Source organism: Leptodactylus fuscus, chromosome 5 (genome assembly GCF_031893055.1).
Source record: "Leptodactylus fuscus isolate aLepFus1 chromosome 5, aLepFus1.hap2, whole genome shotgun sequence".
NCBI classification, from domain to species: Eukaryota; Metazoa; Chordata; class Amphibia; order Anura; family Leptodactylidae; genus Leptodactylus; species Leptodactylus fuscus.
Genome location: NC_134269.1, coordinates 63,602,778 through 63,621,487, shown reverse-complemented (window position 1 = coordinate 63,621,487; position 18,710 = coordinate 63,602,778). Strand labels below are relative to the sequence as shown.

Here is an 18,710-nt window from a genome sequence, read left to right as displayed (position 1 = left end):
ATATACTTAGGAAAAGTCTTCATTTTACCTAACCTATGAGTTTAGATAGGATTCTTGAAATGGGACAACCCCTTTAAATTTACAAGATTAGTATAGAATTATATGGCATATGCAAAATTATCTTTTATACATATTTCTTTGATATTTTTGTGAACTAGCTTCTTTTTCATGAACACAAAACAAACACACTGACTGCTTCTGTGCATTTGTTGAGTGCCTAAGTAGTAAGCTAGAATTTATTCTATTCCCATTATAGGACAAACATTGTACATGAGTGTCTGATGAAAAGCTCTGTTCTTGACAAAAGAACAATGCTGGCATAATTGTAACTGTAGCAGATTCTACTTATTTTTATGTCTGATCAGTATTGATATCTCAATTTTTTTCTCCATCCTATTATTTACTTACTAATAATAAGAAGTCAAAATATAAATGGTAATAGAGGATAATATATTAAGTGAACATACTGTTAGTTTTGGTTTTCCAAGGGCATTTGTCTGTTTCTCCCTGGGCAACTATGACAATACCAGCTTTAAATCCAGGTCACCGTTACTGGTTCCCATCAGTAACATAACTAAAACAAAATAGAAAATTATATTTTATTGGCTCAGTGCTTTATTTCATAGGTGTTACATGGTACAGAGTACAGTGCAAAGACTTCTTTGGACAATGCTCATTTGTAATAATAATGGTTATATGGTCCTATTATAAATCCATTGGCTTACAGTGTATGAGGTTGGTGGAGAATGTTATGAGAGTGTGTCAGACACATACAGATTTTGCGTATCAACCTGTCTGCAGTACTATGGGTTAACAATAAAGCATTACTGACTTAAAAGCAGAGGCAGATTCCTACCAAGCCTTATTGCAGCGAGAGTCCAAATGCACTCGATTTCCATAAAGCAAATACTTACGCCACGAGGAGGCGGATAAAACCTAACAACAATCATTTGCAAACCATTTCTATTGCCAAGTTCGGAAATGAAATTCTAAAGTTTATTTTTAGGTTAGCTTCACTGCATTCTGTAAACATATTTATTGTGGGACTTTTCCATATCTAACATGACTTCATAAGGTGAACCAAGCTGATCAGAAGCCAAATTAAAATCAAATATTTTTGGGAAATAACCGCCTTTCCTGTCAGTTACAGACGGCCATAAATAGAAAAGTATCACCTATTTCGGGAAGGAAAATACTTAGACATGGTCAGAACACTAAGCCTTTGTATATGGAAGTTTGTAAGCCACTCATCAATATACACACAGTATTCACGCACCCTTGGCTGGCAACGTATTCACACATTGGTCAAAATATCACTGCAAATCCAGTAAAATAAAATACAACAGGTTTTGCTTTTTTATTATACACATTTCACAATGTTTTTTTTTTTCTGATGTTACACATTCTTTACTCTGTCTTCTCTCTATGCACGTTTTATAAAATATTTGTTTTGCTTTTTACAAAAAAATATAGAAAAGTGTACCCGACATTACACACAGAGGCTCCTCCAGAATCCTAGGAGAATATTGCAACTTCATTTAAATAAAAATAGAACTTAGTATTCCAATTGTATTTTTAATAACATTACATTATTTTTAATATAAATAGGTGCACGGAAACATCATGCACTGCACGGTCCCCGGAGCAAAGATGGGGAAATGGAAGCAAACTGTTTCAGTCCTACTACGGGGAGTCATGAGGTTCTATCAAAGACACACAGGCGCAGCTGGCAATGCAGGGGAAGCAGAGTGACGGTGGATTGCGTTATCGTTTTTCGGAAAACCTGTCCACGTTAGTAATAGTCCTCACCCTATTATAGACCTATAGCTATAATAGGCCCCACTGCAAATTTCATTCAGCTAAACAGGGAAAAATAGCAACGGTTTCAGGTGTATTATAGATACAATATCTTGCATTCAAGGCTATGGATGATTTATGAGACACAGACACGCATCTGTCAAGCATTTCACAAATCCACAGGGTGTCCCAGTGGTCCAATAGATTTGCACAATACAGGGCATGCCAAGCTTTATCCAAATAATACCATAATTTGACAACATATCACTAGCTTAGATAAGAAGCAGTACTTTGCAGAAGACATCTATGAATGGAGATACATAAAAGGACGTGTCACATTGACAATGACTTGTTTCTGAATGACACAAGGAAAGAAACAAACCCCAAAGAGTTGGAGTTGCAGAGCTCTTGGTTATAAAGAGACGAGTCAAATCTGCAATGGACTCTTTTTTTTTTTGCTGAAGACTAGATAAGTGCATTGTTACATAAGTGCAGAATTAGTATATAATATGTGTGCAAATATTTCAGAGAAAACATATGAACCTTTGAGGTGAGCAGCGTTTGGCCATGCGTGAGTGAATTGTCTATAGCAGAAAGCCTTCTCCGAAAGTCAAGTAAGGTCTTGTCTTGACCGCGAGCTTATCTCTATAGTGGGTCCATAGAGATCTATGACAGAGACTTTCTGAACATGACCTTATCCTTTGGGTAGTAAGTGCAGTGGGAGAGGACTATTCATGGCAGCACATATAAAATGTGTCTACGGCTTGTAGATCAGATCTCATGATACAGTACAAGCACATACGTGGACGGCTGTCTTCTCAATCTCTCACCCACCCCACCCCTTTGTCCTCTCACATTTGAGATACATTCAGCGATTTTTCACAATTTTTTTTTATTTAAGGTCCTTAATGTGCAATGTGTTTATTACTATATTTATATTTTTTCATTAAATTCGGCCAGCCTGGAGTTTAAATAATAAAAATATTACATTATTATCACATTATATTTAGTTATGGCAGGGGGGAGATAGTCTTTATGGCTTCTCATAGCCTTTCTTATTTGCAATTAACTCTTCCACCCTCCATTAAGAAAGGCACAACATGATCCCTGACAAAGGCACTTCTTTGACCATTAGTAACAATGCTGAAACCTAATTTGCTTTGGTGCTTTTTTTATATACAGCTTGGGATTTTCTTCAATATAAACTCCTTATATGACAAAACAAAAAGAAATTGACATTGTTAATATAAATGTTCTTTACAATAAATTTTTTTGTCTTTTTCTTTTAATGGGCCGTGTTCTGTGCAACTCTGCTAGTGGATTTCGATCGACGTCTGGGGCTTCTCTTATGTCTGTAAGTAGAAGCTGCGGGAAATAAAACAGAAAGAAAAGAGAAAAAAGAGTCATAAGTTAGCTTTATTTCAGAAATGTTACTTTATTATATTTGCTGTATTGTTTATTGTACTTTAGAAATATACTAGATTGATATGACATCACATTTCTAAGATGACAAATAGTATTAAAATACTTGTAAGATTTATGTTAAAGGGGTTGTCTGGGGAATAATAAGGCTGAGTTTACAAAGAGTTTTTTGGCAGCGGATTTTGACGCGGAATCTACCTCAAAATCCGCTGACAAAACCGGCTCCCGTTGACTTCAATGGGAGCTGCTCACAATTTTTTCCGCTACCTAGTAGTGGAAAAAAGAAGCAACATGACCATTCTTGCCGCGGAATCTGCCGCAGCATTCGCGACACGAACACTCCCTCCCTCCCGACTAGGCCCATTCATTTGGGCCTAATCCAGAGCGGAATGACGCCACTGGATGCCAGTGCACTGCATTGGCATCCAGTCATGGCTAGCCGTTTTTTGGACCAGACTATGAGGTGGCCTCCGTGTCAAAATCCAGTCCAAAAACCCCCCATGTGATCTTACCCTAAAGCTTACAGGTGCTTTCCCTGCAATGGTGAAACAGATTACTAATATACACCCCAATCTCCAGGAGTCCTGTTTATCACCAGTTTGGAAGTGCAGATGGGGAGGCCGGAACCCCCATTGCTATGCCTTCCCTGAAGTTCTGACTCTCAGTCACATGACTGACTCCACTCTACACAACAAATCTGCAGCCTGAATAGAAGGGAGTTGGTGGCGTCATTGAGCATTGGAGCACCAGCAGGGGAGACAGAGGAACAAGAACTCTGTCCCCCACATAGGTAATAGTAAGCAGTAAACAGTAAGCTGTGTAAGCAGCCATTTTCTTGTGGCCTGTGTAAGCGGCCATTTTCTTGTGGCCTTTGGGCATGCGCAGTCTGCTTTACCCGAGGCTTGAGGCCTAGAAGTTTGAACCAAACTCTGGAAGAAGAGGCACAGAGAACTCATTTCCATACAGACGAAAAACGGGATTTCTACCAAATGGCGGTGCAGAGAAGACATCTAAAGGTAGGAGAAGAATAGCCTTTCTTAAGGCTATTCCTATGTGTGATTGAGAAAAAAATATGATTTTAATGATAGAATCCCTTTAAGAAGAATCTCATTGGCCTTGATATAATGGTAACAGATATTTAGGGGAAAGGGAGGAGTTCCCTTTAAGCGCTCTCTGTAGAGACATAGTTATATATGCACTGTCTATCCCTGACACAACAAAATGATCTTTATATGTTGACCTCAACATCATTGTAGAATAGTAGAAGTTGTGTTTTTTTCTATAATGTATGTGATTTCCAGTACTTTTCTGTAGGAACTTCCAGTTTCTTGCATCAAGGCATACTGGCGATCTTGATTCCAGAAGCTATAAATATCTAACATGAAACTTTTGGCTTTTCTTTTACTATATAATTGTAACTTCGGGAGTCCAGGACAGGTAAAACTATTTAATTATCACGTGCGTTGGTACCTCATAGCGTGCCCATTGTGATAATTTGGATACTGAGTTGATAGTAATCTAAGACGTCGTAGGAGCTCTCATTACAGAATTAAGAAATTTACGATCAGAATTCACAGCGTGACGGTTCTCAATAGCCAGGTGATCTTGCATACAAGAAAATGATCTAGTACTGTCAACTCCTTCTCACTGCTGACAACTTACCTTGTATCATAATATTGATAAACCCTTACTATGTATTATTTTATTAAAGACTACGATGGGGATACAAAGTAGTGTATGAGTTTATAAGGAATGAGTTTATTTAGGCGCACATGTTCTAAGGAATAGTCAGTATATAAATAACAGTGCCTGGCGTCATTTTATGCAACCTGCCATTAGCTGGAATAACCACAGAATCATTAGGATTTGTGCCAAGAGGAGAATTAGTAGTTATTCACAACAACAATTAGCTGTGTTGAAGTACATGTACATTGTGTTTAGCAATTGCGCTAAAGAGAATGGAATCACACATATAACAACCCCCCCTTCTAGAAAAAAATGAATAAATGACAGTCATAGTGGGATACTTACGATCTATGCACTGTATTCTTGGCTCTTCCCACTGCCCACTTGGTAGGCATCGGATAATAGGAACGTGACGCTGTAAGAGGCCTTGGTTACACTGGTACCGGACTAGTGAGCTGATTTCGTAACGATCCTTCTTCCTTCCTAACGTATAAGCATTCTCCACCACTGGAGGATCACTGCAAGCCACTGGGAAAGAGGAAGAGAGGGTTACTGATTTATTCTGGCCATTCAGAGTCATGAAGCAATATTAATATATATTAATAATATTCACACTACTGTCCAAGCTTCATAGCTATATAAACGGCAAGGTAAACAACCTTACTGGGGCTACTCTGGTAACTTGTGCCCTGGTACCTTGGGTAAACAAGTCTCCTTACTACCTAAACCAGTCATGGCGAACCTATGGCATGGGTGTCAGAGGTGGCACTCAGAGTCCTCTCTGTGGGCACCAATAATACTGTGTTGAGGCCACTGTGGAGCAAATTGTACTGTGTGGGGGTCACTGTGGAGCAGATTATTCTGTGTGGAGGCCACTGTGGAGCAAATTGTACTGTATGGGGGTCACTGTGGAGCAGATTGTACTGTGTGGAGGCCACTGTGGAGCAAATTGTACTGTATGGGGGTCACTGTGGAGCAGATTGTACTGTGTGGGGGTCACTGTGGAGCAGATTATTCTGTGCGGAGGCCATTGTGGAGCAAATTGTACTGTATGGGGGTCACTCTGGAGCAGATTGTACTGTGTGGGGGTCACTGTGGAGCAGATTATTCTGTGCGGAGGCCATTGTGGAGCAAATTGTACTGTATGGGGGTCACTGTGGAGCAAATTGTACTGTGTGTGGGTCACTGTGGAGCAGATTATTCTGTGCGGAGGCCATTGTGGAGCAAATTGTACTGTATGGGGGTCACTGTGGAGCAGATTGTACTGTGTGGAGGCCACTGTGGAGCAAATTGTACTGTATGGGGGTCATTGTGGAGCAGATTGTACTGTGTGGAGATCACTGTGGAACAGTTTGTACTGTATGGGGGTCACTGTGGAGCAGATTGTACTGTGTGGTGGCCACTGAGGAACAGAGTGTCCTGTGTGTGGTCCACTGTGAAGCAGATTGGACCGTGTGGGGGCCACTGTGGGGCAGATTGTACTGAGTGGAGGCCCTTCGCTATTTATATCACACAGTATCAGTTATATAGAAGAATGTGATATTATTATAGATCATGATAACATTGCATCATCACTATAAAACAGGTCTGTGCGATGTAAATAGAGAACATTAATTGTTCAAAATTATACCAAATGCAGTAGAAAATTATTTCTATAATTATTTTGTGGGTCCATAATTGTCTGCACTTGTGGATCTGCACAGTATTAAGGTTAAATTGACGTGTTAGCACTTTGCAATAATTTAGTGGGTTTTGGGTTGCAGTTTGGGCACTCGGTCTCTAAAAGGTTTGCCATCACTGACCTAAACACTCTATGGTCCTTCCTTTTGTTCATTCAATAAAATTGTAACAACTCAGAAATAGGTTTATTCTTGGTGAATTGTTTGGAATTTTTTGTGAGCTTTGACACAAAAATAAATCAAAGCCCAAAGGCAATGTATATTATCCACTGTTTTGTTGATATCCATCAGTTGGCTACAAGTATTATAACTGTGTCTGCAGCTGATGGCATTAATATCATGGTCCAAAGAATAAGGATAATATTAAATTATTCTATTCAGACTTATCAATAAATCACCAAAAGGAATAGAAATATATAAAGGTAAAACATAACTTTTAATAAATATACATTAATATTATTAACTCTAAAAGGCCAGGGAGGAAAATCTATGTGTGCTGTGCAACCAATATAAAAAATTACACAGGCACAATTATCAATTGTTGGTCCAAAGGAGTAATTTACAAAGCCAATTGTAAATGTGGCTTAGAATACATTGGAAAAACCATTTGAGAATTGAGGAGGAGGGTAGGTGAACACTTACTGGATATTGCACATGATCGTGACACTCCTATTGCGTGTTACATTCGTTTAGTACATCATGGGGATGCATCTTGCATCAAATTCATGGGCATTGATATTGTTAAGCCCCCGATTCGTAGGGAGGACTGGGATCGCCTTGTTACTCAAACTGAAACTAAATGGATTTTTCGTTTAAAAACAGTCCAACCTCTGGGACTGAATGAGCAACTTAGTTTTACCTCTTTTATTTGATGGGGTAACTATTGTGTTGTGTTCGTGTCTGTCATCTCTTTGATCCTCGTGTTACTTTAATTCTAGTCCTGGTCAAGTACCGGCAACAAAATATTCCCCTTTTCTCCACTTGATACTATTTAATAGGTGACTCTTTTATATATATATCAGTTTGGCACTGTCCTCCGGGTATATATGTTCCTGCTCATATGCTTTTTCATTATGAGCTGTCTTCAGATGGTCTCCCTGGCGTTCTTGTTATATATTTACCTTTTTTGCTCTGGAGCTTGCTTTTTAGCTTGGTGCGTGCATGCGCGAGTTACAGACTTTTTACGCACATGCGCATTCACGCCTGTTTACGGGTTTGGTATCTACTGCGCATGCGCGAACTTTTGATTTGAAGCATGCACTTCCTGACCCCATATATTGGAGCAGAGGCGGGGTAGCACTCCGTCTGAGACCTGGGCAATGGTGGTCTCTTCCTGATACTTCAGGAGACCGTTATCCTGCATATCTGTGGCAGGCTTTCACTACACTTGCTCTAATTTGTTTTGTCTACCCTCATGACATTATGGGTTGCATGGTTGGAACATGTATGAGTGAGTATGAGTGATATATTGCTCAGTGTTATTCTTTAATCTTTTGCCTATACAGGGCTTGTTTGTGTGTTTGAGCCCCATTAACCCCTGATGATTCAGGGTTGTCTGTTTATATCTTTCCCTGATGAAACACACATGTCGGGTGGCATGCTCAATCATTTTAATTTTTCCTGAGTGTTCTCAGGTTTTCCCACAGGGTGGCCTTAACACAGGGACAGGTTCCTGTCAGGTCATTTACCATTAGGGGAATGGTCCTGAGATAGGCTCTTAGGGCTTAATAGTATCGCACTCTATTTCCCGTCAGTATCCTGTCTGTTATTTCCTCTTTTACCTGTATATCCTGGGCCCCTAGAATTGTAGAATTACCTGGTTATATACCAGTGAGTTACTATTAGCAACCTCTTATACATGTTGACCTAAATTCACGCAATAGCATCTGACTGGTGAGTGTCATTGGTTTCATTTTCATGGAGGCTGCCGTGCCTGTGTAATTTTTTATATTGTTTGCACAACACACATTGGTTCATAGATTTTCCTCCCTGGCCTTTTAGAATTAATAGTATTAATGTATATTTATTAAAAGTTATGTTTTAACTTTATATATTTCTATTCCTTTTTGTGGTTTATTGGCATTAATATCACCCTATTGTCTACAAATTGTCAGCGCTTTTGCTGTAGTTTTGAGTCATTCACAAGGCAAATGAGGAAAGGAAAAGGAAGGGAAGAATGAAAGGAAATGCAGGAAGCAAAAGAAAGAAGAGAAAGAACGGAAGGATAGGAAGGAAAGGAAAGGAAAGCAACACATGGAAGGAAGGATGTCTGTGGACAAAACCAAAGATGTCTATAGACAATCACAGGTGGTGGTGGTTTGAGATTGATGAGAAAACTAATGTGGTGACCCGGGGCTAGCAGTGTAGAACAAACCTTGTAGGATGGTATATAACATTATTAAATGGCCTCATGGGGGAAATGGCACTAGCATCTGATAGCACAAAGGCTTACTAGATGTCTGGCACAAGGCATTGGTGTGCTAGCCAAAATTGACCAAGTCATGTTATCCCCTTTGCCCTGAAATAAGGCCAGCGAATTTTCTACTTGGTGAATTACAGTATTATTTGGATCCGGATATAGTTAATATACATAATATTTCATTATATATGTCATAATTTCTAAAAGTAAAATATTTGAGATATATATATATATATATATATATATATACACATATATACAATATATATATATTTCAAGCAACAGGCTAAAGATTCTTGCCTGGCATATATTTGCTAAATTTGGTTGCTAGGCTCATGGACATTGCAGCTGTCTCGCTTTACTGTGCCAGCCATGGAAAGCAAAATCAACAATTCCCAGGCTGCCACCGAACTGGTACTGAGCTATAAATAATAGGCACCTTAATTAATTTTCTTGCAAATAATGATACAATGTCTCCCTATTATACTTCCTCCATGTAGCGGCCAGCATATTTATATACCATTCTGGGCTTTTCTTAGTTTTCGCTACTTAGCAACAATATTGAGGAGGATTTTCCTTAAACAAAACATGTTTGATTTGAAAGCGGTACAAGACTTTCCTCCTTGTAAGATGTACTAAAAGAAAGCAAATAAAGGGAAAGTACCCACAAGAAATTACTGCTGCTCCATTAAACTCAGACATGGCGATAAATTTTCGGCAGCGCCATTCCCTGAATGCAGCTTACTGAGGCACCATTTTCACTGTTCTACCTAAAATGGTACATCTTAGCTCTAGATTTAATCTGACTTTGAAAAAGCGAGCTGCTTGCAGGAATTTTATTACGCCACCTTCGTAGTTATAGCATATATGCATGAAAAATCACAGAAAACATTTGTCAAATAACACTCCATAATATGTCATAGACAGAGACTCTTAAAGAGAACTTTTGGCAGGTTTCAAATGTAGGGTTGAGCGATCGGGATCGGAAAAGATCGGATCCCGATTGGCGATCGAGCAAATTTCACGATCGCGATTGGGATCGGCTGGAAAATGATTGGAAATCGGATTTTGAAATCTCAGGATTGGCTCAATCCAAAAAGTGACTTTTCCCATAGAGAAGCATTGACTAGGGTTGAAAGATCGGGATCAGAAAAGATCGGATTCTGATCGGCAATCGAGCAAATTTCACGATCGCGATTGGGATCAGGATCATCTGGAAAATGATCGGAAATCAGATTTTAAAATCGATCCTGAAATCTCAAGATCGGGTCTACTCAAAGCCCATTGAGATACTCATATTGGTTCAGTCAATCTGAGGGTTTTGGTGTTTTGTTTAGTCAATTTTGATCATCCTTTCCAAAGATATAATCCCTTTTAGTGTTGATGCAAATTACAATATACTTACCAAGAGGGCAGTAACACTAACAGGGCTTATATCTTTGGAATAGCTGAACAGATTTGGATAAACAAAACACTCAAGGAGACAGCGCCTATCAGAGGAGGTTTGTCATTAGACTTATGAGATCTGGTGACAGCTTCTCTTTAAGAAGCAATCTAAAAGCAGGGTTTTTGGATATAACAAGCAGCACAATGAAATATAGTAAAAGAACTTACAATCATTATACCAACATAAAAATAAAAAATTAAAATGCTTGAGCCTCCAGTATACTACATGGGACAAACCACTCATAGGCTTGGTTCACACACAGCAGACACACCGCAGAATAATTGTTAGATAAAATTCTGTATTGTGTCTCCCTGAAAGCCCTTACTACAAATACCACCTGAGATTAGGAATCACCACGGGGCTCCTGCTGCTTTCAACCTTGCGAATAGGATTGCATTGCACTTTCTACTGATGTTTTTATAGTATATGGATTGATTTGGAGAAATCCTATTGACCATGTTGCTACTGTACATCACAGCAGCTGTCGACTCAGAATAAATTGGGAATGTAAAGGACAGAGGATGGATTCACATGTTTAGTTTAGTTATAGTCACAAATCCCGAGCATCATAGATCTCAGGGAGCTTAGTGTTGTGTATTGGTGGCCGGGCGTTTACAGTATGAAAGCCAAAAGTGACATTTGACAACCAATTCGTGCAGACAAAAGAGTAAGTATAATCTGCTTGGTTGCTATAGACAAAGTATATTATTATACAACTTAGGTAAAACGAATACACTTCAAAATTTTTGTTGTTCAAGGCTAAAGTAGATAGAAAGGAGAGATCAAAAATATACCATGGCGAGCATTCATTTCTGGTTTGTTTGTATCACCCAATAAATCTAATTTATACTCAATAAGCCTATACTTGACCTTATTCTGTATTTGAGACTTTATATATTTTTAAAGTTCAAACACTTAAAAAAACCTTAAGTCTAAGAACCCAAGGGACAACCAGCTGCTGTAAAGTGCAGGAAAACCCGCGGCGGCAATGTATTGCATTTCTTCTTGCAGCGCTTTAAACAGAAAATTCAGAGTTTTCCTCCGCAGACTTTCTGTTACAATTATATCTATGGGGAAACTGCCGGCATTTCTGTAGATATAATTGACATGCTGCGATTTCCAAAACCGCATCGGTTTTGGAAATCGTGGCATTTCCTTGCTGCTGTTTTTACCGCAAAGTGGGCATGGGATTCGCTAGAATCCCATACACTTTGCGGTTACTGTAAAACACCGCAATTTTCTGCTGTGGGCAAATCGCGGCGTTTCCGACCCACGGGGTCCCAACCTAAATGTTATTTGTACATCTGTCCCCTTTTAGATGACTCAGTACCTGTTCCCTTCTTGCATGTAAATGGCAGGTGGTAATTGCAGGGCACATCGTTCCATTCTCCTCTCTCATGCCAGATCATCACCACACAGTCTTCTCCAGTGGCAAAGAAGTTATCTGGTTGGTTTGGTCTCCAATTTTCATATAGCTAATAGCCAGAAACATAAAATATCATTAAATCTTGAAGGAGTAAAGTAAATTGTATTCGCATAGTCTGTATAAGAGGGCTGTGGCAAGTATTTCATTACTTTGATCATATGAGACAGTGGAAAATTTCCCTAGGCAAAAAAGCTTAAAAGCTTAATTCTTGAGTTTACTCATGGCACATTGATTTTGATCAGTTCCATATTACAAATTCAAACAAACAAAAATTGTCAACTTCTTCCATGATAATGCTTGAACGATGAGCCTGACCCTACAGAACCTACCGTCTCTAACTTAACTAACGTAAAGTACTCATTTAGGCTGTGAGCCATTGTGTGATCAAAGAATGCCACATTGCCCTCCAAGGTTACCAGTAATGTAAGTTAACAGAGTTGTATTCTGACACTCAGTCGAAAAAAATATCGATCAGTGTTCAATTTAGTTGTCACTGACAGTCCTGGCTTCACAATGTCAGGGTCATAATGCCATCCCATTCACTAAAATTACTTGTGATGTTGCAGATAACACATCAATTCTTGACTGAACAATGATTGTTGAGGCTACAATGTTGATACAGTCTTGGATAGTGGGGATTATCTGGAAGCACTAGACAGCTTTAAAAATAAGCATTATTCGCAGTGGCATAACTAAAGTCTTGTTGGCTCCGGTGCAATCTTTTTACCAGGGCCCCCTACCTCATTCCTACAGAGAATTCTTGATAGTGATGGTTACAGGTGCTAAGGAGTTTAATCACCCTTAGTGTGGTTAGGGTAATCTGTGGGTCTCCTTGGCTTATGGGCCAGATGGAAACTGCAATCTCAATACTGATGCCAGTTCTTATGGCCCCCCCTAAGGCTCCTGGGACCTGGTGCGACTGCACCCTCTGCACCCCCTCAAGTTATGCCCCTGATTATTCATGAAGGTTCAACTGCTACAACTAAATGTACAATCTATTGGCTCCTTATACCCCAAAACAGGCAACTATAAATGGCCATATACTTATTACATATACCCTGTTTCCCCAAAAATAAGACATGTTCTTATAATTAATTATCTAACGAAATATATGACCTTTCTTATTTTCGGGGGATGTTTTATGCAGCGGCTGGAGCGGGGAACAATCGGCAAATAAAGCGGGGAACAGTTAGCGGAGTGCCGGCATGACTGCCGGTTGTATGTGATCCAGAAGGTGAAGGGGGGGGTGTCTTATTTTCGGGGAAACAGGGTAGGTGATCCCACTAGTTATATTTAACGTTTGACCTCAGCAAAATCATACAGGGGTATAATAGCATCTTGTCCTTGGGTACTCCAGTAAATGTAGGACAACTGCAGTACCAGAGACACCCTATGGACAAAGTGGTGCTTTGTGTGTAACACACTTACCATAGGGCTGCCATCAGACCAGCGGAAGTCATTCTCTAGAGTCTTATCATTAAGTCCGATCCACTGATAGTCTTGTGCATTACCTGTTATTCATTAAATATGATTAACATACATACAGATTAGAGTGAACAGGTAACTATAAGGTTCATACAGGGATAAATATCATAGAGATTATAATTTTTGTCCCCGTGTTATAGAAAAACTGTGTCTTTTGTTGCAGATTTTTTGAGCCAGAGTCAGAAGTGGATTTGGCAGAAGGGAGAAGTATAAAAGCTTTCTTTATATTTCCCATTCCTTTTGAAACCATACCTGGCTTTAGCTAAAAAAAGGCAGCAACAAAAAAGCAGCTTTTTCGTATTGTGTGGCCTTAGTCTTAGAGCAAAAAGAAACCCTATTTTGCCACACTTTCCCGTTTTTCCCACATTGAACTGTCATAAGGGGGAATCACCATGATACTCAGTATCAAACCAGGCACAGCACATTGTAGGGGAAATTATACTGAGCACCATCATACTTTTAGCTAATCCAATAGATGAACTGATTCATTGAAAGTGACATTTTTAGAAATATGCAAATGAGGCTTAAATGCGGTGTGTGTGCCAGAGCCTACTAAGGTCCTGTATTCAGGTTTGAGATACAGTCATACCTCACTGCACTGCAGCCTCATTTGCATATTTGAGTTTTTTTTTTTTTTTGCTTAATTTCTAAATAAGCTGATAGGTAGGTGTTACTATCCCATATATCATAGGGGTGCACTATATAGTCTATCACTATCTGTAATGATTGGACAGTGTAAGATTATAGATGGACAACCTCAATTGGCAACAACTACTTATCACCTAACCAAAAAAGGCAGGGAATCGGTACATGGTCCACAATTGTTATCTCATGAAGAATATTTACTAAGACGTGAGCTCACAGCTTACTGTCTACTGCACTATATAAATAGTATGAGGTAACCTTTCTAGCTCTCCATAGTGGTCACTGCAAACACTTAGAATATTATAATATAAAAGGGTTTTCTACTATTAACATTTAACTCCTACCCAAAGGATAAGGATAAAATGTCTGACTGCTGGGGTGCCATTCACTGTGTGCCTGGAGACTAGAGCATATGCCTAACCATCACTACATTCACTTCTGTGGGAACAATGGAGCTCAGTACTCAGTTATCTCTTTCAGTCTCATAGTAGTGAATGGAGCAGAGGCCGGGCATGCACATTACTGCTCCATTCAGACAGGAGAATTGTTGATTCGGTTCTTCTGATGGCTAGGGCTCCACTCTCAGGCCTCCAGTGATCAGACACATCCCTTAGCCAGTGGATAGGGGATACATTTTTTAAGTTTTATGTGACTATATAAGAAAGTAATTTTAAATTGGCCACTAGACCACATGTACTAGTCACTCATTTCTAGTTTTCTTCAGATCCGACTTTGCTGTGTACACTGGAACATGGTCAATACATTTGCAGTTGGCTTAAACACAGAATACATAATGTACATTGACTAACATCAGAAAATGTATATAGGACACACTTCAATACTATCGCGCAACCAACAATACATTCATAACTGACCAAGACACAACTAACCATTCACAAATTCTTGCTCTTCAGGGGTCAAGATGCTAGATAAATGTGACTGATGGCTACGGCAAAGGTTTTCTGCATCAACCCAGGTTTCTCTCTCTGAGAAGTGTTTATAGCAGTGTCCTTGGAATTTGGTCCATCCATCATCGCATACCTCGAGATCTAAGAGATACAAGAAAGAAATAAAGTGAGGAGAAAACAGCAATAGGTTTGAAGTTACACGTGTACCTCAAGCGTTCTTGTAGGATTCCCGAGGAGAACCTGTAGAGTCAAAAAAGACACTGACATGAAAGGGAACAGAGAGAACGTTATTGAGTTTCTGTTACCTAAGAAGAGAGAATCACACTACCTCACTCAGGCATACAGAATATTCAAGACTTACAAAGGGAAAAGGGAAAAGATTTCAACTGCAGGTGCCTTTCAAGGTACCATATGAGTAAAATGTAAATATATTGCTCTTCTTCCAAAAGACAATTCTAGAAATCATTGTGTTTCGTAATCACTGGGGAAGTGAAGTCATTGAGGATGATAACATGGTCTGCAGGATGTAGGACAACATCGAGGGCCTGAAGATAGCAGCTTGTTGGCCATCACTTCAGGTACAGAGGTATGATGCCAATATACATAATAAAAAGGTCAACTTAATCCACCAGTTTTGACAGGATTGGCCAACTATCATATACATATGGGGTTGTGACAACGCTCCCAAACAATGTTGGGTTAAAGAGTGATAAAAACATGATGTCATTTAGTATCCAATGAACCCCTAAATAGCCAATTGTCTACAGTAGATAAGGTTTTCTTTCAGTAGTGTTCTGTAAAATAACTTTCCAACTTGATAGCAGTATATTGTCCATATGGAAAATGGCAGATTTAGTCTTTTAGCCTCCAATAATTTAAACATTTTATTATTAATGACCACTCTATGAGAGTGATCACCACTCTATATGGATCCTGTATAATTGCTGTCATTTATATACATCAAAGATGTAATGGAATCCATACAATGGACGTTTTGTATTCTTAGAAGTCTTAGTGTACTCCCACAAAAGTATCAGTCTGCGCCGCTCATCTTGCTCTATAACATGCTACCCTACAGCTCAAACTGCATTTTCTATACAGTATAGTAAATTCCCTTAAAAGAAATCACAGACTGAAAATAAAAAATGTACTCTATAACTCAAGAATGGTTCCTTGTTAAAAAAACACATCACCATCTTTTTTTTATTACGGTGTGAACAGATGCATTCATTTATGCCATTTTATATTTGGGGAGATATATTATTTTAAATGTTTTACACTTTACTATAGCAGCTAAAAGGAATTATTTCACTTCACTGAACACTTCAAGCAGCGGGAAATATACAAAGTAATAAGCCCCAATTAACATACTGGGTTACCTGCACTTTCAAGTGATTTACCGGAAAAGAAGAAAAGTGCACATAAAATAACTACTCTTTTTGGCCTCCTTCGATGTAAAGTCTCCAATACTTCTATCCCTTATTACTTGTAAGTTATTTTGCTCTTTCTGCTTCTTTTTGAACTGTAACCAGGTATTAGAATAACAACTTTTTGATTATAGAGCCATTCTTTTTCATTGAAAATGCTTGAAGGGCAGAAAAAGCCACATGGAATGATAACATACCACATATCTGTTGGTGTAAGTACGTTATACTTATACATTATCAACATTTTGTTAATTTTTAAAATATGGTGCCTACACTCAAGACAAGTTTTGGGTGGAAGAAGTACAAAACTAGAAGTTTTGGGTGGAAGAAGAATTTAGAGCTAGTGGTTCATCCTGGGAAAGGAACCTGCAGATGCTTTAACCTTTTTAATAGAAGAGGAAAAATTATGGTCAGCCTCGATGACGTCCTATTCAGGGTCAAGTCCTGTAATTTGAAATAAATTATATTAGGAGTGGAGAAAGAGAAGAGAAACTGAAGGAAACAAAAACAGGTTATTAACATTTCTCTCACATGTAGGCCTGTATTAGGAAAAGGCCCACCGAGATTCACGCACAACCATTTTTTTTTTGAAGGAGGGATGCCCGGAATGGGATGCAGTTGTTAGTACAATTAGCGCAAGCCACATTGATCGTACCGATCTGACATAGGTCCCCTCCGTAGCTGGGAAGGCATAAGCATTTGAATGAGTCGATGCCATCAACGCAGGTAGCTCCATTCACACAAGGACTTGGTAGGCACTCATCCATGTCTGTAAAAAATCAAGGTTTTGCCATTAGGACTCCTAGTCTGCTACCTTGATGGAAAAGGAGGACTTCTGGGGTTACTTGGACTTTGCTATTCAGCTGCTGGTTCTAGTTGGCAAAAATATATATCTACACTTGTAGCTGTGGGCCTGTTTCTATAGACAGCACCTAACATACACCTAAGGACGGGTTCACATCTGCACCTGGTTTCCAGTTTAGCCAATCTGGCCGGTTTCCATTTTCTGCTCCGCAAACCTGGACAGGGGACGGAAACCTGGCGGTCAGTTTTCAAACCCATTCACTTGAATGGGTTTGTAAAGGTGACCGCCCATATGCGTCTTCTGCCTGTTCAACTTTGTGTCCGGCTAAAGAAAACAGTTTCCCCGCAGACAGGCAGAAGACGCACACTGGAGACCAGGTGCAGATGTGAGCCTGGCCTAACATACAATATTTTTTGATGTCTAATTTCATCTATTTATGTGATATATAATGGAAAAAAAATGTTCTTTATTTAATATTGAAAGTGATGCTGAGGCTTATAGTTTTTACTAGTCCAAACATGCAGATTCACCATTTACATCTGCATTCGAGTGTCCAGAAATTCAGTCAGATTTCCATCACTATTCTTGCCATCAAACCAATGGAACTCTAAGGGACCTCAGTATAAATTAAGGGGCTCTATTGGACACCATTGGGATTTGTCATACATCTAAAATACAGTCTTCTAGGGAGTCTTTGATATTCACTTCCATCATATATTATCTATACTGGCTATCATTTTTCAATCACATAAAATCTAATCTTTATAATGGGTCGTCTTCTCATTGAGATGGTATTTTGGAGATCTTTCATTGCATTTTTCCTTTCTCAAAGTAGGAAAGTTTTCATCACAACCAATTATATTCCTGACCAATCTTATTTTCTCAGAAGTCCTCCAAATGTGACAGGAGGAATGCTGCTACTTGCTTCAATCGGTCATTCAGGGATTGGTGGTTTTTATGACGTGACACAATGGAGGCCATAAGGCAAGTGTGAAAGGGATCAATGACAATGGTCTCTCTTATCAGACATAAAAGCAGATAATAGTTATAGTGAAAATAATAAGTTGGTGGTTCAGGTTTCCATACAAATGTAAAGCCAAGAAATACTTTTTCACCTATGTATGGTATAAATACATTTTTTTTAATGCTCCACACACTGTATGGTAGCTGAATGATGCCTAATGCATTACATTATATTATGAAATGAGGCTTGCTAAGAGTGAAGGAATCGATTTAGGAAACAAATAGCAACAGATATCTCATTATCTGGGTGTCTAACTCCCTGTGACTAAGTGCATTCCCATCATGAGGAAAATATAGAAATTGTAGTGTTAGCGGATGTATTTACAAAAGCCTTCGTGAGGGTCATTTATCACTAACCAGTAAGTAACATAGATTGCACAAACACAGCCTGAACTGCTTTCAGTTGTGTCGACATTAGCATAAAGCCTACTGTTTATAGCACATACTCCTCTTAAACTGGACCTCTATGCATTTCGGAAAAAAAATGTATCAAGCGAACGTAAGCAACATTTTTTTCAATGAGTACTCCGTGGTCCCTATA

The 18,710-nt window shown here is 39.0% G+C and overlaps 1 protein-coding gene across 1 annotated transcript in view; it reads right to left on the bottom strand.

The window, feature by feature from the left end:
* Positions 1-608: 608 nt before the first annotated feature.
* Positions 609-18,710, bottom strand: part of ACAN (aggrecan) — a 74,966-nt gene continuing 56,864 nt past the window's right edge. Inside the window, exons 14-18 of the mRNA XM_075273256.1 lie at positions 14,897-15,055; positions 13,305-13,387; positions 11,781-11,925; positions 5,251-5,433; positions 609-3,162 (exon numbers count right to left, since the gene is read on the bottom strand). Of these exons, the coding sequence (XP_075129357.1) occupies positions 3,083-3,162; positions 5,251-5,433; positions 11,781-11,925; positions 13,305-13,387; positions 14,897-15,055 (650 nt within the window). The 3' untranslated portion in view covers positions 609-3,082. The remainder of the gene's footprint in view (positions 3,163-5,250; positions 5,434-11,780; positions 11,926-13,304; positions 13,388-14,896; positions 15,056-18,710) is intronic.